General features: G+C 41.1%; 2 protein-coding genes across 2 annotated transcripts in view; one reads left to right on the top strand and one right to left on the bottom strand.

Annotated features, from left to right (window-relative positions):
* Positions 1–1,572: 1,572 nt before the first annotated feature.
* On the top strand, positions 1,573–14,569 carry psmd5 (proteasome 26S subunit, non-ATPase 5). Its single transcript, XM_036588813.1, has 10 exons — positions 1,573–1,776; positions 3,940–4,084; positions 4,174–4,287; positions 5,577–5,705; positions 5,888–5,997; positions 8,421–8,563; positions 8,718–8,909; positions 9,786–9,895; positions 12,236–12,376; positions 14,039–14,569. The coding sequence occupies exons 1-10, from the start codon at positions 1,604–1,606 to the stop codon at positions 14,294–14,296; spliced, it is 1,515 nt and encodes a 504-aa protein (XP_036444706.1). The 5' UTR covers positions 1,573–1,603; the 3' UTR covers positions 14,297–14,569.
* Positions 14,570–17,080: 2,511 nt separating this feature from the next.
* loxhd1a (lipoxygenase homology domains 1a) overlaps positions 17,081–22,497 on the bottom strand; it is a 59,155-nt gene continuing 53,738 nt past the window's right edge. Inside the window, exons 37-42 of the mRNA XM_036587662.1 lie at positions 21,336–21,513; positions 20,793–20,978; positions 20,535–20,705; positions 19,861–19,999; positions 18,709–18,864; positions 17,081–17,704 (exon numbers count right to left, since the gene is read on the bottom strand). Of these exons, the coding sequence (XP_036443555.1) occupies positions 17,224–17,704; positions 18,709–18,864; positions 19,861–19,999; positions 20,535–20,705; positions 20,793–20,978; positions 21,336–21,513 (1,311 nt within the window). The 3' untranslated portion in view covers positions 17,081–17,223. The remainder of the gene's footprint in view (positions 17,705–18,708; positions 18,865–19,860; positions 20,000–20,534; positions 20,706–20,792; positions 20,979–21,335; positions 21,514–22,497) is intronic.

The following is a 22,497-nucleotide window of genomic DNA, read 5'->3' on the forward strand; positions in this document are numbered from 1 at the left end:
AAAGGTGAGCTCTTTTAACCTCAGTGGTCTAAAAATAACGTTAGCCAAGTGACACGCTAAAGTTTTAAACTACAAACGAGCTAGCTAGCTAGGTTAACTCAACGCAAATAAAAATATAACACTGTATAAACAAACCCCTAATATTAGGTAAAACAAGCATGCATGTGCAAGTTAACTTTACATAAATTATTTGCAATTAATCTTATCAATAAATCAGTCCTTATTTTCCAGTCAAAGCAAAATCTTCCAGTGAGGAGACCTTAGCTGGCTGTCGACCGTTAAATCCGTTGGCTCACGCGCACTCAGAAAGTATTTAAAACACGCGGTTTTAAACTGCTGATGCGCACAAATAGGCCGAAGTGCATAAATCTGATATATGGCGATATATGGGTTTCAAATATATGATACGGCATATATGGATTTCCCTAATGTCCAACTTATATTAGTCACATATAGACATATATGTGTCATGCATGCCAACTTATTTGAATTTTTCAAGTATGGGACATATATTTTAGTCCTATATCAACATATACAAACATATTTGAGTAACACATTTAACAATATATAATAGAAAACGTTATTCAAATGTGGATTACTCATATATATGCTAGGTTTATTGAAATGAAATCTGTTTTAAGGTTCTATCTTCTTTTTTATTCCACATGCTTCCTAGTGAAGTAAAAATTAGTATACTAGCTACATACCTGAACTCTGAACACATGGACATTAAAAGCTATGCAATAAACGCGTTATAACATGAAATCAATGAACATATTTTTCCTGACACATTTGAATAATTTAATATTTAAAAGCAAACAGTAAGAATTAAAACTGTGCTGGTATGTATTCAACCAGACATATATGTATATGATCCATATATATGCTCAATATTTGATACTTACATATATGTACACAACATATGTGACCATATATTTTGAGACAAATGTCTGACATTTTATGAGATCCATACCCATATATCAGATTTCCGTATGGGAAATGCTCTGTTAGCCTTCTAAAATATATTCTTGTCTTTGTGTTTTTGTGTTTGTGAGTTGTCTCAGAGGCCTCATAAATGTAAATGTGTTTCAATTGTACCAACTATTTTGTTTGGATGTTACAGACTCTGGAACACAGTACTGTAAAACCCTATGTACAGGAAAAAGCACTTAATCACACTCAGCTGAATGAACAACAATCATAAACAGGTTTAAACTGGTTTAAATGGGGATTCCACCCTTTTAAAGTCATTCAGAGTGGTTTGGTGTGAAACGCTCAGTTCTAGAGAAACTCACTGATTCACAGTGGTGGTGATAGGAACCAGAAAATTAAAATGCATTTTCTTGACTATATTTTCTTAACATGTTTATGTTAAAATATTGCCGTTTATCTTATGCACTTAAGTTCTCTAATGAGGCATTTGAATTTTTCTATGAAACATAACACAAGTTTACTGTTCTCCCTTATCTGTTGCGTAAACGCAGTGCGGCACTGAACACGCGGTGAGAGTTTTTTCCGACGTACTGCGTAAACGCGGTGCGGCGCTGACGCGCAGTGAGACTTTTCTCCCGCGGCGGTAACGCTGTTCAAACACTGAGGCGTCATGGCGGCGGCCATCGAGAGTCTGCTGGCCGAGCTGGCCGAGTCGGAGGAGCCGATAGAGGAGCTGAGGAGCCTCCGGACGGCCGTGAGCGCGACCCCCCTGAGCGGGCTGAGGGAGAGCCTGTCCGCCGCGCAGCTGGGGCTCATCTTCTCTCTGCTGAACACCAACGACAAGTAGGTCATTCGGGGAGTGATGAGTCAGCTTCGTCCACAACAACAACAACTAACTTAACCTAACTAACCTAACCTACCACAACTACAGCTTCACTGTCCTTAACAGCTTTTAAAAACACTCAGGAACCAAAGCGAGTTCTTTCCATGCGCTTATGAGCTGTTATGAACTTCTTATTAGGCAAAAAGGCTCCAGAACTGGACGGCATTAGCATTAGCTTCAGCTGAAATGTCAATCTTCATCTATCAGCTGTCAGATACACGGTCTGTTATCCAGGCTACGGAGCCACTAGGGTGACATGGTGATTACTTTTTAATAAGGCGTGGCCACGAATTACTATAACGCTATTGAGGCCACAAACTACTGTATTGAAGCTATGAGTTACTATGTACAGGCCACGATTTAAAATATTGTGGAGACAAATTACTATATTGAGGCCACAAATTAATATGTTGAGGTCACAAATTAATATATTAAGACTACGAATTACTATGTTGAGGCTGCAATTTAATATATTGAGATCACAATTACTATATTGAGGCCACAAATTAATATATTGAGGTCACAAATTAATATATTAAGACTACGAATTACTATGTTGAGGCTACAATTTAATATATTGAGGTCACAAATTACAAATTGAGGCCACAAATTAATATATTAAGGTACACAAATTAACATATTAAGACTACGAATTACTATGTTGAGGCTACAATTTAATATATTGAGGTCACAATTACTATATTGAGGCTGCAGATTATTATGTTGCAGCCATAATTTGATATATTGAGGCCACAAATTAATATATTGAGGTCACAAATTATTATGTTGTGGCCACAATTTAATATATTGAGGCCCCAAATTAATATATTGAGGGTTTGAATTACTATGTTGAGGCCATGATTTAAAACAATGAGGCTACAAATTACTATATTGATGCTACAAATCACTATGTTGAGGCCACAATTTAAAATATTAAGGCTGCAAATTAATATATTGAGGCCACAAATTACTATGTTGTAACGCTTAAAGAGGAATTGCTCCCATTTTTTCAAATATCTGCATAATTAAATGGTTAAGATGTAAACAGAGTCGTTCAGAGTGGTTTGGTGTGAAATGCTTCGTTCTAGAGAAACTTGCCAACTCAGAATTGTTCACAGTGGTGGCGATAGGAACCAGACGTCTGACGAGTTTAAAGCCTCGAAAAACTCCCTTACAGAAAATTATTTCATGAAATAGTTTCTAATATATTACCTGATGCCTGAGACATTTTGACAGTGTATTTGAGAAGATTAAAATGTTCTATTTTTAAATGCATTAATGGCAGAGAGGTACATGCAGTGTGTTATAGAGAAAAGATTTGTTTTTCAAATTTGCTATTATTTTACCATCATCAACATTTCATATAAAAACTCAGCAGAGTGTGGGATCACTGTCATTTTTTAGACAGTAAATCAAATGGTTATTTTTGTGTTGTAAACAGCTGGCTCCTATCACCACCACTGTGAAGAAGTTAGTAATGAACCATTTCACATGAGACTTTGTCAGATTTTGTTTACATCTCACTGATAGTGGTCACCACTCCTGGCTCCAGGTGATCTACCATGCTGTGGAGTTTATCTCAAGTTATTGCCTTCAGATTATTGCCCTTAACCTCTGAATGGGGGCTAGATTTGGGCTGGAGGTAAAACTTGCAGGAAGGTAGATGAATAGGAGATCTTGAAGCATGAAGTTCTCCAGGCAGAAACTTGATGATGTGCTTTGGCTCCGATTCGGACAAAATTTTGGGCCAGATTCGGACCGAAAACTTGAGCTGCTGAGTCGGGTCAGATTCAGACAAAAAGTTCTTGTGCCTTTTTTGGGTTCGGACAAAACTGTCAGGCCTGATTTAAAGCTCTACTTCACACTCACAAATCTCATTTACGTTTATAAAGAAGCTTGTCTTGAATTGTTTGCCACTTTGCAGTGTTGAAAAAGCACAAGACTTTTGGTACATTGTCTAACTTTTAGCATCCATTTTCCTCATCTGTCTCTCCTGATTCAGGCCATGAGGTGGAAAACATGGCCCTGTGATCCATCAGACATGCTTATGTCAATTGTGTTAACATGACCGTACCTGACTGTGTTGTGTTCAGACTGTACAGTATCTATGTGTTTGTTTACAGGGAGCAGATTGAAGTGTGTGTGGAGATCCTGGGGCGTGTCTTGCAGGTGTTAGATCCCACCTACTTGGCTCAGAACTGCAAGGCAGAGCTGCAGAGTGGACTAAGCCATCCTGATGATTCTGTTAAAGTGCTGGCTCTCACTCAGGTCAGCAGTACAGTCCATATCGCATTTAATATAACAGTCAATTTAACAGTCATCTTTTAGGTTGACTGTCTGTCTCTTGTGTATTATAGATCGGTCGGGTGGTCAGCCACACAGAGGGGATGACAGAGGTTCTGAGAAGTCCTGAAATTCTGCGGGATGTAATCCATTGTGTGGGGGCAGAACGTATAGGCGTTGCTAAAGAGGTACTGTACTTCACAATTGTAAGTGCAGTCTATACCACAAAGCAGCACTTCTCAGTTAGCCGGGGAGCTTTAAGGAATAGTTCGGTGAAAAATCAAATTAGCAGTTTTCCTTATATCCCAAATGTAATCGCTTAGCCAAGAATACTTTAGCTGACAGGTAATGGAAGCTTGCACCCCACCAATTCGCATCACGCCGACTGCAGGTCTAAATCATCACATGTTCATGTCAAGCTGTGAGGTTTATGACTCTGTAGGATACACAGTTGTCTGTAAACATGGGACAAAAGTTAATTGCATAGCTAAACACAGTGATAGCAGTTATTGTGATTTTTTATTTTTTTTTTATTAATCCATTCTTAAACAATATGATTCATATTGCGTTGCACTTACAGCTAAAGTGAAATAGCAATAACAGAACTGTTGAATCAAACTTCAGACACCAAACATAGCTGCATTTGCAGCTACATTTAGAATAAGGGGAAAGTTGTGTAAATTAGATTTTTCAGTGATTTATACCTTTTAAGGGGAATTCCATTAATTTGAAAAATGTTCTGAATAAATTAGAGGTTGAAATGTCAATAAAGTCGTTCAGAGTGGTTTGGTGTGAAATGGTTCAGATGTCTTTACAGTGGTGGTGATAGGAACCAGAGGTCACCATGACTACAACACAAATATAGACATTTTATTTATTGTCCAAAACCACCAGTGAGCCTACACGAGTCTTCTGAGCTTTTGTAGATGATGCTGATGATGATAAAACAGTGATAAATCTGGAAAAAAAAATCTTTTGGAACTGTTTTGCAAACACACCCTGTGTGTACCTCTCTGCCACAGATGTACATGAAAATAAAATATTTAGGCCAAACTCTTCTCAAAACGATCATAAAACAATGTCTTAGACATTGACAATGTCTTAGACAGATATTTAAAACCATTTAAGGTAATAACGTTCTGAGATGTAGCTTTTAGAGGCATTAGTGCTTCACATGTCTACTTCTTATCACCACCAGCACAATTCTGACTCTAGAATAGAGCATCCAAGCTCTCTGAATGACCTTGTTTACATCTCACAAAGTCATCTCAGCCAAATTTACTAAGAGATCTTGACGAATGTAATTCACCAAAGTCCAATAGGAGCAGAGCTGTTTCATTGGGACATCCTCACTTTGGGCTTTGTCCAGCTTTACTGAAGGGCTCTAGAATGCAGCTTGTCTTTCTCAGGTGTGTGGGGACATGTTAGGGTTAATAACCTCAAGCCTGTTAGAAACTCTTTTTCTTTTTTCTCTCAGGCCATAGCTGCCCTCAGCAAGCTGAGCAATACAAAGGAAGGGCTTGATGCTCTGTTTCGTTCTGATTTGCTGAAAGAACTTAAGGATGTGATGGCCATCAGTGATGTCATCAGATACCGGGTGTATGAGGTGCGTGTCAGTTGTCCCGCTAACATATAGCGTGTGTCGAAATGTCTAATTTTGTCTCTCACTTTTCCTTTCTTTTTAATTTGTTTGTGTTTGTGTGTGTGCCATACATGTTTACATGCACTAGTAACTGTTTGTTCATATAATGGTGCTACGTATGTAATGTGGTGATATAATATGTGTAGCTGGTGGTGGAGGTGTCCTCTGTATCCCCTGTCTCGCTGGGTTACTGCGCCAACAGCAGCTTCATCTCTCAGCTACTAGAGGAACTGACAGGAGAAGATGTACTCGTCAGGTAACACACACATACATTCACAAGCGTACACACACACTGAGCACACACACAGGCAGTGTATTTCTATATGTTTTCGCTTTTTGTATTTTTTCCAACATAATAAAAATGAAACGTAAAATATAAAACGTGCCATAACTTTTGCACTTGCCACATGTTAAATTTATCAAATTAACAGTGAGTAAAATATCCAGGAGTGTGTTCAGGATGTGTGAACTTATTTTCACTTACAAAATCAGAAAACTGTTGTGTATTTTGTGCATATGAATGTATGCACTTTTAAACAGTGTCCACTCACTGTCCACTCTATTAGACACTCCTACCTTGTCAGTCCACCTTGTACATGTAAAGTCAGAGACGATAGCTCATCTGCTGCTGCACACTTTGTGTTGGTCATCCTCTAGTGCAGGGGTTCTCAACCTTTTCTGCCCCAAGGCCTGTCTGTTTATACACACAAAGCATATCAGCCCACAGGAAAAGTAAAATCAGCTTTTTGTGCAGTTTTCTTTTCTTAAATGCTGACACTGAAAACCTGAGAATTAGAGCCTGTGATTGGTCTCAATCATAGAAACCAAAATTACAGTAATGTTAAAAACCATAATGTAAAAAAGAAACATTGTTGCAGTGATGTTACAGAAAAAGGGGCTTTAGAAATATACAAGGTAGTTGTGGGCTGTGATTTGGAGCTGCAGTCCATTGTGTTTTCACTAAAAATAATCCACTGGCTTTACCACAAGAGTAACTGCTTAGTCTCAGGTTGAAATAGCCAAGCCACACTCCTCTCCCTGGGTTTCTGGATTAGCGTCGTCGCAATCAACAGTAATAAGAAACCTTTCTTGGTATGTGCTTTTTTGTTATTGGCTAATGAATTTGAGTTTAACCACTCAGGACACTGATGCTCGTGATCAATGAGCCGAAATCAAACGTGGAACTGCAGATGAGAGCCTGTAAAGACTCAGACGTTAAAACAGGCAGATTATGCTGACTGTGTGGTGCCCAAAGTGCTGCTAGAAGAAGAGGAAGGCAAGCTCTATAAATGAATTCCCTCGTTTGATCACAAAATGTGCTTCCATCAGCAGTGAACTGAACCAGGGTTTGTTTGAAGTGGACCGAGACCTGCAGTTTTTGCTGGTCCACGGTTCGGCTGTTTGTTGCAGACCCGAATACTAGTGGAATGTTCACGCCTGTGATACGTGTGATTAGGCTTCACCAGAAAAGGTAGCTGAAAGCACTTTCTTCCTCTCTGGTCTGCTGCTGCATTGTCTCAGAGTGATGACATGTAATTAGCCTGCTGTTGCAGCGTTTTTATTTGTGTTTGTATTAATATTATTATTGGTTATAATTTATAAACGTTTAATTCTTAGATATTTAATTATTAAGTTAATCTTTTTTCCACCTTTTATGACTTAGAACAGGGGTGTCAAACCAATAAAGGGGCCATATTAAAAAAATCTATTCTAATCTAATTCATTTTTAATTAATGTTGTGCTATAACCCCACCTGGCCATTGTTTATTCAAAAACTTCAGCAGTAAAATACAGGCTCTTCTAGTAGACCTTGAAATATTACATGAATAATTGAAATATTAAAAATGTAAATGTTCCCAGGAACTCAGTCTTTTAAACCTACCTGTTTGCTTGTGTGGAATTGTGTAGAACCGAGGCGTAACTGCTCTTCCATAGATTGTTGCTGGGGTAGGAGAGTCAGAGCACATATTATGTTGCAGTGCATGCTGGGGATTGTAGTGCAGCGCATTGCGAAACGGGCTAATGTTAATAGAAAATTAAAATACTTTTGCTGATCGGATAGGATTGTGTCTGATCTTGTGTTTGACACATGGGACTTAAAAAGATGTTACTGGCTCAGTACGAAATACTGAACCCCTTGAGTACAGGCTCGCAGACCACTAGAAGGTGCTTTACGGCCCACTGGTGGTCCACGGCCAATAGATTGAGAAACCCTGGTGGTCACAGGACGCTGTTGGCTGGATATTTTTGGTTCTTAGTCCAGCAGCGACACTGAGGTGTTTAAAAACTCCAGCAGCTCTGCTGTGTCTGATCCACTCAGACCAGCGCAACACACACTAACACACCACCACCACGTCAGTGTTACTGCAGTGCTAAGAATGATCCACCACCCAAGTAATACCTGCTCTGTGGGGGTCCTGTGGGGGTTCTGACCATTGAAGAACAGGGTAAGAAAGTATGCAGAGAAACAGATGGACTACAGTCTGTAACTGTAGAACTACAAATTGCTCCTATATGATCAGTGGAGCTGATAAAATGGACAGTGAGTGTAGAAACAAGGAGGTGTACTTAATGAAGTGGCCACTCCTCCTGTAGTCACCGTTTCAGAAATATGAGGTTTTGTTTTGGCACTGGCGATATGTTAGTGAGGTTACCTGAATATTTCTGTGTCTTTTTCAGAGTGACTGCCATAGAGATGGTCACTAGTTTAGCTCAGAGCCAGCATGGCCGACAGTACTTGTCCCAGCAAGGCATTATGGACAAAATATCCAACATGATCATCGCTGCAGACTCTGACCCGTTCTCCAACTTCTACCTGCCAGGTGTGTCAACATGTTTGTACACGTGTTTACAGTACTGAGTTTGAGTAGGGTGCTGGCTCATTTAGGACACTCCTGTGTGATGAAGTATGGGAAAAAAAATTAAAAAATAAAAATTTTAATTACTAAGCTGGCAAGTTTGTGTGTGTTTATTCAGGTCTGGTGAAGTTTTTCGGTAATCTGGCGATAATGGACAGCCCTCAGCAGGTGTGTGAGACTTACCCAGCATTCCTTAACATGGTGTTTGCCATGGCAATGGACCCTGACCCAACGCAGACCCCTGTTGCCTTGGATACGCTTGGATTACTGGGAGGCACTGTGGAGGGCAAACAGGTCCTGCACAAAACAGGTGTGTGCATTTATAGAAGAAAAACACTTAAGTCGAACAGTAGACTAGATTAATTGTAACCCAGTTCTGACACGGAAACACAAGCTGCAAAATCAGCCTATTTTGAATTCATTACATTTACATTTATCCACCAATTCAGCCTCCAGTGTAGCCCCACCCATTCAAATTATAAGGAACGTTTCAGCCACAATCCAGGACAGCCACTCAGAACCGAGACTATTTACATATAATTATAAGTCTTAAAGGCACAGTAACAAAGACAGCCTGTCTAAAGGGACAAACAAAGGTTAGAAATGGAAAATATTAATTATGATGTCAGGAGCAAACATAATATACAGGGTGATTCATCCGATTTCAAAGCGCCAAACTTTATGCTCATTTAAACTATTTACAGTTTACTGCATTGTTCTGTAATGATATACAAGAGAAATAAATCATTTTGGAATCGGATGAGTCTTTTTGAATCACCTTGTGTAAGTAAAATGTAGGATATGTGCGATGAGGATAGGATGTTTATACTGAAAACATCAAATATGAGCATCAAGCCGAATGTTAACAAACCATGGTCCTGTCAGAAGATAGCAGCTGTAATGACAGAGCTGTCCAGCTGTGGTTTGGCAGGTGTTTAATAGAGTATGTAATGAGTGCTGTTTTATCAGCTTTACTGATTATAATAGAAACATTTAGATTTTGTTGATGTCGCTCGCTTGCGTCGTTTGCTGTTAAGACACAGTGTAATGTGTATTTCTTGTGCAAATAATTCAGAGCAGTGCTGAACATTCTGTGGCTGTGTGCATCTCTTTGTCTCTCTCTGCTGTACGGAACATTTAAGCCCATAATCTATGTGTTTATATTAAACCTGTTTCTGCTTTGCAGGTGAAAAGTTCAAGGCAGCATTGAAGCGAATGAGTCAGTTAGCGAGAGACGAAGCCACAGAACTCAGAGTGAGGAGTCTGGAGGCCATCGCTCAGCTGCTGACACTGCCTGTAAGTGTGTGTGTGTGTGTGTGTGTGTGTGTGTGTGTGTGTGTGTGTGTGTGGCGCTACTGGATACAGATTGATTTTTACCTAGATAGGTACTGTCATTTAATTGATTACCGATTAGATCTGTGATGTTAATCCAGTATGAATCTGCTGTTGTTTTATACAGTGTGACAGTAGGAATTGTGGAGTGATTTGAATCCAGCATGAATCTGCAGTGTGTGTAGTTTTTACAGTCTGGCTGGAGCCATTTACGAGGAATTGCCTCGTTGCTGGCTGCTAAGAACACCTGCAGCAAATATGTCCCCTCCTACATAAACTAGTATGTCTCAGATATAAAACTGTGAACAAGTCTTGGTGATGTCCAAGTGCAAAATACTATTAATATGAGACCCAACCTGTTCCTAGTAGTTTTTGAATTTTGGTACAGCCCCAAAAGACGTGAATCTGCCCCACATCAGTGGAACCACACTGTTTCCAACGAGGTTGGGGTAAATTAGGCTGCATTGATTTAACTTCAGGTGTAACAAAAAAAGAGTTTTTCCAGCAAAACTTCCGTCACATTTCTAGAACTTGTGGGTTGTAATTTGTGTTTTCCACGTACGCCAACAGAAGCTCATCTATTCATTTGACTCAATTTTCAAATTCATTATTTCTTGGTGTACTTTTGAGACTGTTTTATTAATACCAGTATTTCATGGTTATTCCACATAATGGGCTATAGGGTTCTCTTCCATCTGAGAATCGGGATCTTTAATCACCTAAATAGTGGTGGCGGTGTTGAAAGTATCTGAAGAAATCTTTGTAGGTTAAGCCATTATTATCTTTCTAATTTTGAGTCTCAAAAAGATAATATAGTCCCCTTCTTCTTTATCGGTGTACATTAGGCTGTTAACCCTCTATAAGTCCAGAAATTGAATCGTTGATCCAGCCTTCTAGGTTGGAAAGCCTCATCATCAGAAAATAAGCTTAGCTGTTTAATCTGCCATTTTAACCACAGAATTGCTTGTTTCTGGATGTTGATCGTAATTTATGGATGCTGTTGTACAACCCCATTTACAAAAAAGTTGGGGCACTGTGCAGAATATAAATAAAAATAGGATGGAATGATATGCAAATCATGTAAACCATATTTTTAAAAGGAAAATACTACAAAGACAACATATCAAACATTGAAACTGAGAAATGTTAGTGTTTTTTGAAAAATATATGCCCATTTTGAATTTGATGCCAACAACATGTTCCAAAAAAGTCCCCTCAGTCCATTTTAAATGAGCTCGGGCCCAGAGAAGGTGGCAGTGTTTCTGGATCCTGTTTATATGTGGTTTCTTTTAACTTGCATTTGTGGACGCAGTGATGAACTGCTTTCACAGACAGTGGTTTTCAGAAGTGTTTCTGAGCCCATGCAGTGATTTCCACTACAGAATCATGTCTGTTTTTAATGCAGTGCCGCCTGAGGGCCCAAAGATCACGGCCAGCAAATACTGGTTTTTGGCCTTGTCCCTTGCATACAGAGATTTCTCCAGATTCTCTGAATCTTTTAATGATATTATGTACCATAGATGATGCAAAAGCGAAAGTTCTTTGCTATTTTATGTTGAGAAACGTTATTCTTGAATTGTTGCACTATTTGATTGTGCAGTCTTTCGCAGAGTGGTGAACCCCTCCTCATCTTTACTTCTGAAAGACTCAGCCTCTCTGAGATGCTCTTTTATACCCAGTCATGTTACTGACCTGTTGTCAATCAACTACCAGCCTTTTGTTGCCCCTGTCCCAACTTTTTGGGAATATGTTGTTGGCATTAAATTCAAAATGGGCAAAAATCCCCCCCCCCCAAAAAAAACAATAAAATTTATCACTTTCAACATTTGATATGTTGTCTCTGTACTATTTCCAATTAAATAATGGCTTTAAATAATTTGCACATCATTGCATTTTGTTTTTATTTACATTTTGTCCCAAGTTTTTTGGAAATGGGGTTGTACTTCAGGAAGTTTTTTTTACAGTACATGATGTATTTTTTTCTGACATCTGATAAGCTAGAACAGACAAAGTAGTGCTACATTTTAAAAAATACTGTCAAAAGCTATGAATCAAGTTACTGTTCAACATTTCACACACTGTGCTGCACTAAATCCAATCAAATAGGACTAATTATGCTCTCTTTAATCAAACATGCAGTTGGTAGGTGGTTGTTAAGCACTGACGATACCCATGATATGCTCAGAAAAGCATAGTGTGACATATTTTCATGACATGTATCACGATAAGAATAAATGTCATATTGCCCAACCTGAAGGAATGATTCTCTTGTTCTGAAAGTGATTGTGTCTCTGTGATACGCAGGTGGAGCAGCAGACAGACGACCTGCTGTTGCTGACAGAGTCATGGTTCTCTTCTCTGAGCTCTCAGCCGATGGAGATGATCAGAAACATCAGCACACAGCCGTTCCCTGAGCTCCACTGCTGCGCTCTCCGCATATTCACTGTAAGAGCATCTCCTGTGTTGGTGTGCATATGAGAGTATGAGCCAGAACATACAAGTTATTGTAAATTCTGAACAGTTTAGGGTCATTGCTAATGATGAGGCCATGAAGGTCTTTAGAAGAAGGCAAGATGACGTGTCAAATCCGGAAAAATGCTGAACTGTTTCTTTTTGAGAAAGTGTGCTTGTGTGTGCTTTAGTTTCTGTTCTTACTAAAACCCACATTCGATGTGGTCACCTGGCGTCAGTCCTCATCTCAGCTGTTTTTATATAGCCGCATTTATTACAGTATTAAAAGAAGTGTAACGTGAGAAGCCCTGAGGTGACGTCATGTCAGCAGTGAACTGTTCCTGCCTGCTAGACTTTTGTTCCCTGATGAGGTTTTTAACGAGCCTGGAAAGACTTGAAGACAGTTTGGACAAACAGCGCTAACAGTGACTTACAGCTAGTGTTTCCAGCCAGAATGAGGTCATTCCCTCAAGGCTGGTATTTTATAAGTGTCTCAGAGTGGGCTGCTGTTCTAGAGTCAGACTGAGAAAGATCAGTTGTTTTTTTCCATAAATATACAGCCGTATGCAAATGTTTGGGCACCCCTGGTCAAATTCCATGTTTTGTTGATCTTCAGAGGACATGCTTCTGCGCACGTTTATGCACAATTACTGTTTATTTGCTGAATTTAATTTTAGGAAAGAGTAAAATGTTAAGCCTGAGTCCCATTTCTTATTTTTACCCCTACCCCTTGTTTTCGAGTGTCATGCGGTGGTGGTTGAAATCTACTGTACAAAATGAGACCCTAATAAAAAGTGCATTACTTCATTAACAGCTACTACTACTGCTCTGTAGGCGACCCTGCCAGTCTGCAGTGACAGCAGAGGAGGGTAAAGTTCAGCTCCTTACTGCTGGGCTTTAGTTACATTTAGGGAATCATATGCCCTCAAAGAGGGGGGGCAATTATTTATTATTGCCCACCACTAATTCTTCAGTGATATGAAGCTGAAGTCAGATATTCACCAGCTTCTCATTCAAATTTTCCTGTTCCACCTTAAATTGTGCAGTACTTACATTCTGGCGCTTCAGGCATCAGAACCGCTGGACTATTTAAGGTGGAACGGGAAATTTAGCCAGCTAGCTACCGAGACATCAGCATACCATTATCGATTTTTTATGTTTGTTATGAAGAAAAGGACGATAATACGTTGAAATGAGAACCTAAGATAATACAATGATTATCGTAATTTTTTAATGGAGAAAATTCTCACATTTGCAAGTTTCTTTGGTTTCTTGTTCAGCCGTCTTGCCGGTGTTTCTTTTTTTCTCATAACTCTCTGTTTGGAGTCTCTGAAACATCTCCGTTCGCAGGGCCATGTAGCCCTAACACTTCGCCCTACCCCTCTATCTCAACAAGAATCGGGACGCCCTTCCCCTAGACGTGAACATGCAAAACAGAGGGGTAAGGGCTAAGTGGTAGGGGCGAGGGCTGAAATGAGATTGGGCCAAAGTACGGCTTGATGCATTTTATATTTTATTATTTTTCAATATGTTAAAACTAAAATGTGCAGAAAATGTGGCAGCTGTTGTATATTTACAGGACCTCTAATTTACACCTGATCATGAATTCATTTATTCATTGTTTAATAAACAATGATTTGCTGTTCTGAATCACAGGCCATAGCGTGCCAGGAGTGGGGTCAGCGCTTGATGATGTCGACGCCGGGTTTTGCAGAGTGGGTGGTGGACCGCTCGGTGGGGAAAGGGAAGGAGGCGAAGGACTGCAAGTTCGAGCTGGTGGGGGCACTGCTGAGCTCGTCCAGCACGCGAGAGATTTTTGGAGCTCAGAACTACCTAAAGCTGAAAAGCTACCTGGAAGAGGGACCGTACTACGTCAGCGCCGTGTCCTCCGTCACCACTGAGGGAGCGGACTGAGCGAAAAACACTTACACGTACAACAAGAACAGAAACGGACCACCCATTAATACTTCCTGACGTTAATACACAGGAGCTGATTCTGAGTTGATCCTGTTAGGATAAAGTGGTTCTCTGCAGTTCTCTCATTCTCTCTCTGCGTTTCTCTCTCTCTCTCTCACAAATACTCACACATCACTAATGGCCAAATTTCCTGATTAACTGCACTAAATTGCATCTGGTTTTTTTCTACTGCTGTGAACTTTGTGTTATTAAAGTTTTTGTCAAATTGTATAATTGCTTCGTAGTGATTATACTGATTGAGTGAGCGATTGATTTTTAATGCCACTTTTGGCCAAATAAATGAAGTACTCTTTTCCAGATATGCACTTAGTTGTGTTAGTGTGGATTCCCCACTGCAAATCCCATATAGGCTTTTTTGGGCTATTTAGACTTGAGCAGAGCAGCAGTACAGCCACAAAAAGGCAGCACTGGGATTATTTGTTATGTAGAAAACAACCAGTTCATATGTACATCTAGAGCAGTTCTTCCCAGTCCTGCACAGATTACTGCCGTTCCTACTCGGCCACACCTGCTTCAACTCAAGATCTTGATAATAAGCTGATGAACTTAAGTGTGTTGCAATTTTACCCCAGATGTATTTGGTGTCTCGAGTTTGCTTTTTCAGTTTTGCACTGGAGCTACAAGGCTGACGTTATGTACTGTATTGTGCAAAAGTCGAAGACCACCCGTTATAGCAAAATGGTTCACCCAGTTGGCCCTTCATAGTCTAGCAACTACCTCTGAAAAACTTTACACCACATTACAAAACTAGAAAAAAGCATTTCCAAAAGAAGAATTTTTCAACTGAACATTTTGTTGCCATTGAAGCTAGCATGAGTGCCACTATGGCGAGTGAGCAGCCAGCAAACGCTGGATTAGGCAGCCAAACGGGGGGACACCAAAACTGCCCCCATCAGATAAACAGCACTTAAAGCTTTCATCTCTGAGAGAGAGGAGAAAATCAAGCTGCTTCAGATCTGAAAACATCCACAGGTGTTTCTGTCCATCCTTCCACTGTGAGAAGACGACTCAGCGCTATGGGTCTGAAAGGATGTGTAGCTGTCAAGAAGAACCTCGCTGAGAAAAGGAGACGGACACATCAAACAAAGAAGCTGAACAATGGACTGACCACCCCAGAGTCCAGACCTCAACATCACTGAATGTGTTTGATTACTTCAGAAAATGATCAACCAGCTTCTGAGACTGAACTTTGGAGGTGTGTCTGCAGATTCTTTGAGGAACTGACAGTGAGTCTCCTGAACAGAATGGAAGCTGGAATAAAGATGCTAAGATACAAGCTTCCGTTACATGTTAGCTACATTGACCTTGTAGCTTCAGTGCAAAACTAAAGAAGCAAAGTTCAGACACCAAACATGTGTTGACAGATTGACTTCATTTCCTCACTGACTTGAGGCAACATGTAGCAGTTTTACTGAACATGTAATGAAAGGTTTGTTGTGGTAGCTTGGATGAGTAATGTCTTCTGTGTGGGGGTTGGAGGACAGTTGCTCTCCTCCCATTGAGGTAGAAACATGGATGATGTTTAAAAAAGACAACATTTATAAAAGAATGTTCTCTCTTTCATACACAGTCCTTGAAGGCACATTATCTCACAAGCTTTCAGACATTTTCAGCCTGTTTCACACACATGCAGAGCTCATACTCCAGGTTAAGATGCACACAGTCAGTCCCTGAGGGTACTCCAGTCAAAACGGCTGCCTCGGTTAAGAAGTCTTAAGTGAGGGCGAATAAGTTCTTTGGTGTTTCTATACTTAAATTCACAAACTCCAGGCAATTAGGCCACAGCACATGTTGAACTGAAGCAGATCTGGCAGGGATAACACTAAAGCGTGCAGTGCTGTGGCCTGTCAGGACTGCAGGGTCACTCTCAAAAATAATGTGTTAATTAACAGTGCACACTCTGTCCCTGTTCACACTCAATATTAACATCCGTCTCAAGTGTGTAATGATGAGTGTAAGATTTAGGGGGATCTATAAGCAGAAATGGAATAAAGTATACAAGATAATGTTTTCATTAGTGTATAATTTACCTGTAATTATGAATTTAATCTGTAAGTACAGTGGTCACATGAAAAATAAGGCGGATAAAAGCTTACACCTGGCATGTCCAAGGACTAGTTTGAAAAAATCTAGGCCTTGCCTTGGTGGACAGAGAAGAACCAAATTTTAAATTTTACATTAATTATTATCACTACACATTTATTAGGCCACATGCTATAGTCAAAACAGTTTGCCATCATCCAGCTTCTCTCCCTCTCTCTGGGTGGCAAAAAGCAAAAAGACCTCTAAGCTGGTTTTCTCTATGATAAAAATGAATAGGAGTTTAAAAAATGGCCACTATTGTGTCCTGTGGTAAACAAAAAGATATGTCTGCTGCAAACCCGAGATGTTTTGTCCTGTTTATGTTTTTCCCCAAATGTCCCTAGATCCTCCTAATGATGAGGTCGTTAAGGAGTCAAATGAGCTTTGCTACATCTGTATGCTACCACTCTTGAAACCTATCGTTACATTAGAGTGAGTCGATTAAACTTCAGCACTATAAACTTCAGCACTATTATAAAATAACATCAGTTATTTTATATATATATATATATATATATATATATATATATATATATAGCATATGTTTTGTTTTAGATGCAAATGAATACGCTGGGTGGTCAGCTGAACCAGTCATGAAGTCAGGCACAATAAAACCTGCTGCTCAGTGGCGCCCTCATGTGCACATGTTGATAAATCAGCTGAGCGCTTTTGCGCAGTAAATCTAGCTGATGTGCTGTTTTTAACACCCATGTTTTGAGAGTGCTGAGAACCCTGATAATATGAAAATTGTTTGTGTTGTCACTTCTTGAAGAGTTTGTTCTTCAGTATTTGGGGTAAATGACCCTCTTGGTCCTCCCATCTGCTCTGTTCATATCCAGCCACTTTCCACACCGGAAGATGGTGGTCACTCCATTGGCCGTGTTGGTCACCTCGATTCGGCTCAACAGCCAGCCGGGGCTGATTCCAGAGCTGTCGTGCTCCACACAGATCCGGAACAGGTCCCCCAAGTCCAGCAGCTCTAGAATGAAGCGGTCTGTCCGACCGCGCTCGAACAGGTTGCGAAACTTCTGGCGAAGCTGGCGGCGGCCCGAGTCGCCATTGGAGCCGAAGATAGTGATGAAGACGTTGGCGTCCGTCCCTGCGCCCTTCTCGTCACCCGTGATGACGATGATTTCGTACTTGACGGGCACCAGGCTACGCGCCTTACTGGCGAAACTCTCAATGAACTTGGTGCATTCGAAGGTCTGGAAGTCGTCTCGTTTGGAGGAGAGAGGGATGAGGGAGTTGCACTGGAAGATGTATCTGAGAGAGAGAGAGAGAGAGAGAGAGAGAGAGGATGAGAGTGAAATGAAAATGCTTGAATTGCTTAGATTACACATTAGCATCATGGTAGTGTAACAGTAGTATCCAGCTGCAAACCAGCAGGCCAAACCAAAGGCCGGGCAAAGCCTTAGCTTCTGCAGACCGGGTGAATGTTAGCTAAGTGTTGGTGAGATAACTCACATGACCTGTTTAAATTATCTAACGGTAAAGTTACGGTTGTGGTAATTCCCCCAGCAACATCAGCCAGTGTGAACTGTTCCTTCAATATGAAAGGGTTAAGTTTAGGGTTAGGTTTAGGTTAAGCGGCCACGCATTATTTTTATTTATACAGGATGTCATCATTAGGGCTCCGTATATTTTTGAAAGGTTACTCTGGTTTTCAGTTTGGGGCTTATAGGTCTCTCCACATTTAAAGAGGTAACAACCTGGTCTTATATGACTGCAAATAAATACCCAGGAGAATGACCAAGTTGCCCGTCATGTGGACAGGCTTTCGTATTAGGACTTTGCTATTGACCAAGCTGGCTTTGCCAAGCGTGGAGCTTCTCTAAAGTAAAATCAATGAATGTGAAGAGAGGAGAATTGCCAAACAATAATGTCTTCTGGTTTGGTCAGATTCTAGAGGGCACTTCTGAGCTAGTCTGAAATGAATGGACATCTATGGAGCTTTTGTGGAAAAATTGTAGTTTGTAAATGCTCCGTCCTTTTTCTAAAGATAAATGCACTCGTTTTCTCAACAGTTGTAGAACTTCATAACAGTGCTTTATGTACATTCATGATGTCAGTGAGTGTGAACAGCTTTACTCAGCTGTTATTGCTAGAATTACACTGCCCCAAATCTGTTGCTGTAAATAATTTAGATTTTTTATGTAATGTATCCTTCTACTTTACCAAAATTCATAGAAAGTCTATCGTTTTCTAGCGTTTCCCAGTCATGTATTTGTAAAACTGCCCCAAAACTGTCGGGGTCAGAGGTCACTCACTTGTTGCCAAGCTCCCTCTCCGTGACGACGACCTCTTCCACTCTCCAGAAGGCTTCCGTCTTGTTCTTCTTGCCATCTTTGGGGCTGTGGCCCAGGCAGATGCTGGCAATGTCTCCCAGGTTCTTAGAGGAAAACTCAAACCTGTCTCTGGCACCACTACAAACAAACACAAAGCAAATGGATAATTCTAATATCATTGCAGATATTTTATAAAATTGAAATCATTTCATTGAATGCAAGATAGACATGGTCTTGGCGATTATGTCAATTAAATGAGCATCTTAATGAGCAGTGGGTAAAACAGGTGTGAATATGCTGGTCATAAGTTTAGTTCAGAGAGAATGGCAGTCTTGTCTCATCACAACTGGTCTCCTCAAACACTTGATGGGATAAATTTGATTTCTCACCCTGGTATAAAGCTTGACTCACAAGTAGACACCATGAAAAGATCTTAAAGAAAGGGGTTTTCATTACAGCCCCTGGGTCAGTCCACATCTTTGTTGTGTTTCATTTCCTAACAGGGAGGTACGTAGTCACTGTTCTACACTGGTGGTATTCAAAACAGTCATCAGAGACCCCTAGGTGGTCCATTTTTGCTCCATCTTCCAACATACAGGGATAGAGGAAAAATGTGGATCATTTGGGGACCCTGGGGACTGTTTTGTACTGGGGCAGTTGTGGGATGGAGGTTAGGGAACGAGCCCTGTGACCAGAAGGTCACCGGCCCGATCCCCTCAGCCAACAGTACGTGAGTGAAGTGCCCTTGAGCAAGACACCTAACCCCCAACTGCTCCCCGGGCACTGCGGATAGGGCCACTCACCGCTCTGGGCAAGCGTGCTCACTGCCCTAGTGTGTGTGCGCTCACTAGTGTGTATGTGGTGATGGGTAAAATGCAGAGGTGAAATTTCCCTGTTGGGGGATTAATAAGTGCCTCTTAATCTTTTGAGAACCACTGTTGGCCTTGATTATCTTGGTCAAGTGTGTTTGGAGCTATAACAGAATGAAACTGTGGACTGAATGTGGTCTCCAAGTACCGGACTGACAACCCCAGGTCGAAAGCATATACCATGATGTTAATGAAGCATGAGGCAATTTACTTGTGTCACTTGGCTACTTTCAGGAGCCGTGAAACATTCCAGGGCACTCTTTACCGTAGGAATCGTTTCTTCTTGGTGGAGTTCTCCATCACCAACTCTTTGGACCTTCCTTTCTTTCCCTCCAGAATGATCCAGGCGTTCTCTTTGGTCTCTGCATCGTCCGTGTCCGCAGTCGTCGTGATCACCTCGTACTCTGACAGAGAAGAAAGTGTTGACTTAGAAGCATGACCAACGTGAAGGTTGAGACTCATCAGTGAGTTATCATTGTGAGTCTCAACTGTTTCTAGAGGCTTCTGCTGATTTTCTGGCCTCACTTTACCAATTGAATAGGGCGCTCTGGAGCAACCACAGCCTAAGGTCAGCGTGCTAAGCGTGGCGCCAAGCATGAGGGATATAAAGCCCCCCAGCATTGGGCTGTGGAGCAGTGGAGCTGTGTTCTCTGGAGTGACTGAACTGAAATCCAATACCACTGGGATGAGTTGGAGTGATTCAGAACTGATCATCCAACATCAGTACCTGACCTCACTAAAGCTCAATCAAATCCTCACAGCAATGTTCCAACATCATAGAGTAAAGCCTTACCAGAAGAGTAGAGGCTGTTACTGCAGCACAAACTCACTATTAACACCCTTCATTTCAGAAGGAATGCTGGACAAGCAGGTGTCTTCAAACCTTTGGACATACAGTGTATGTTTGTGAGTGTTTAAGTATGCAAATGGTTTCCTCACTGGTTTTCTCATCAAAGTCCAGCACGTCATTGTTGGCACAGGCAACCTCCCTCATGATCTGGCCGTCGTCCTCGTTCTTGGCCAGCCAGCGGTCACACTGGAACCTGAACTTCTTCCCCATGATGTCATCATGCACATCCACGTACTCCAGATGCCATCCGGGAGCAGGACCTGCTCAGAGCACAGTGTGACTTTCACTCATTGTCACCCTTTCACATCAGATGTTGTTTCTTATTTGGAGGGCTCGGATTGGCTCACCTGTGTTGTCATGCCACACCCGTATTTTGGAGAGCTCTCCGAGGCTGAGAATATCCGCGAAGCGGAACGTGTCAGTCTGCTTGCGCTCAAACTTGTTGGTGTTGCTGCTCTCTTTCAGAGCAAGAGTTCCAGTGTCTCCGTTCTCTCCGAAAATAATCATCCACACGTTAGCATCTGTTCCCGCCCCTAAAACATAAACATAAGCCAAAAACATTCTGAGTTTGAACGAGAGCTTATATGAGAGCTACAATCACTGATTCTATAGTAGCATACAGCTGCAGCTGGGCTTCAGCCTCCACTACTACGGATGGTTTAATGGGTCAAATGAGGGAAATGTGTTAACAATGTTAGAAAAACGTATACTGTTCATATTTTAGTGTGTTCATTTGTTATTAATGCATTAACGCAGACAGCCCCGTGCAGCATACTGTCGCTGTCGGACGATATATCTCTACTTTGATGTTTTCCTGTCTACCAGCTGCCGTTTACAATCAACCAATAGAAACAGGCTTTGTTCTGACAGTGACGATACGAGTTGTGTACCTGCAGCATCACTGGTTTTGACTGAGATGGTGTAAATGGTGAGTTCCACCATTTCTTCTTCATCGATTACTGCAGGCATCTCACACACGAGTGTGTGCTTGGATCCGTACGTCCGGGACAGCCACTCCTCATACGTGAACGCGGCCTCATCATCCGTTTCCAGGTTATGCAGAATAATCTACACACATAAACATAAATGCACGTGATGTACACTGGATCGGTGATGAAGACAGGACAGCTCTAGAACGTTGTTTCCAGCTCCAGTGCAGAAGACCACTTGCACGGCACAGTTTTGTGTTTTTCATTTGCCTGAATCACATCATTAACTGATGATCGAGTCCTTCTGGAGCTGAAGCAGGTGTGTTAGAGCAGGAAAACCATATATATTACATGTTCTGCATTCTATGTAACAATGTTTATCTGTATCCCTGTCAAATAAACAAATAAAATACAAATGAATAAAGTTACAGGGCTGGAAACACAGTCATCACTGGTGATGAAAATGTAGTTTACCTTTGGTTTACTCAACCATGCTGGTACTGTTGAATCTGAAAGCTGAATTCTATCCAAACCCACACTAAAAGAGATGGATTGTTGCTTGTACTACAGAAAAATCAGGCATTAGAAAACAAATCAGAGCCCAGCCCAGATTTGATGAAAAGTACGATGGTGTTTTAGGGCCACTGTTAATAAAAAATAAAAATAGTAGACTTCGAGAATAAAGTCATAATATTTTGAGAAAAAAAGACGTAATATTTGGAGGATAAAGTGGGCTAACTATAGGGGGGCTGCCATAACGCGTTGGGGTCTCGGTTGCTGTACTGGTGCCGGAGCTCCACTCACTCCTGTCTCTCTGTGGATCATTTTGATCATCATTCTCACTGTCTGTGAAACTTCATGCCCTCTTTGAATGGGGGGAGATGGAGCCCCGATAGCCGTGTAGACGACCCTGCCTGAGATTCTCCTTCAACAACACAGACAGACAGTTTCCTCCGAGTCCGTCTGGCTCTTTATTCTAGATAAACACAGTTTCCTGCTCAGCTGTTTCAGCCGGTTCTTATACTATAACAGGCTGGTGCTGATGTGCAGGAGAGACAGGGAGACTGAGTGTTTCTTTATGGGTGAATCGATATGAAAGTATAACTCCACCAACTCAGCGCCC

The sequence above is a fragment of the Colossoma macropomum genome, unplaced genomic scaffold (assembly GCF_904425465.1).
Source record: "Colossoma macropomum unplaced genomic scaffold, Colossoma_macropomum, whole genome shotgun sequence".
Taxonomy (NCBI): Eukaryota; Metazoa; Chordata; class Actinopteri; order Characiformes; family Serrasalmidae; genus Colossoma; species Colossoma macropomum.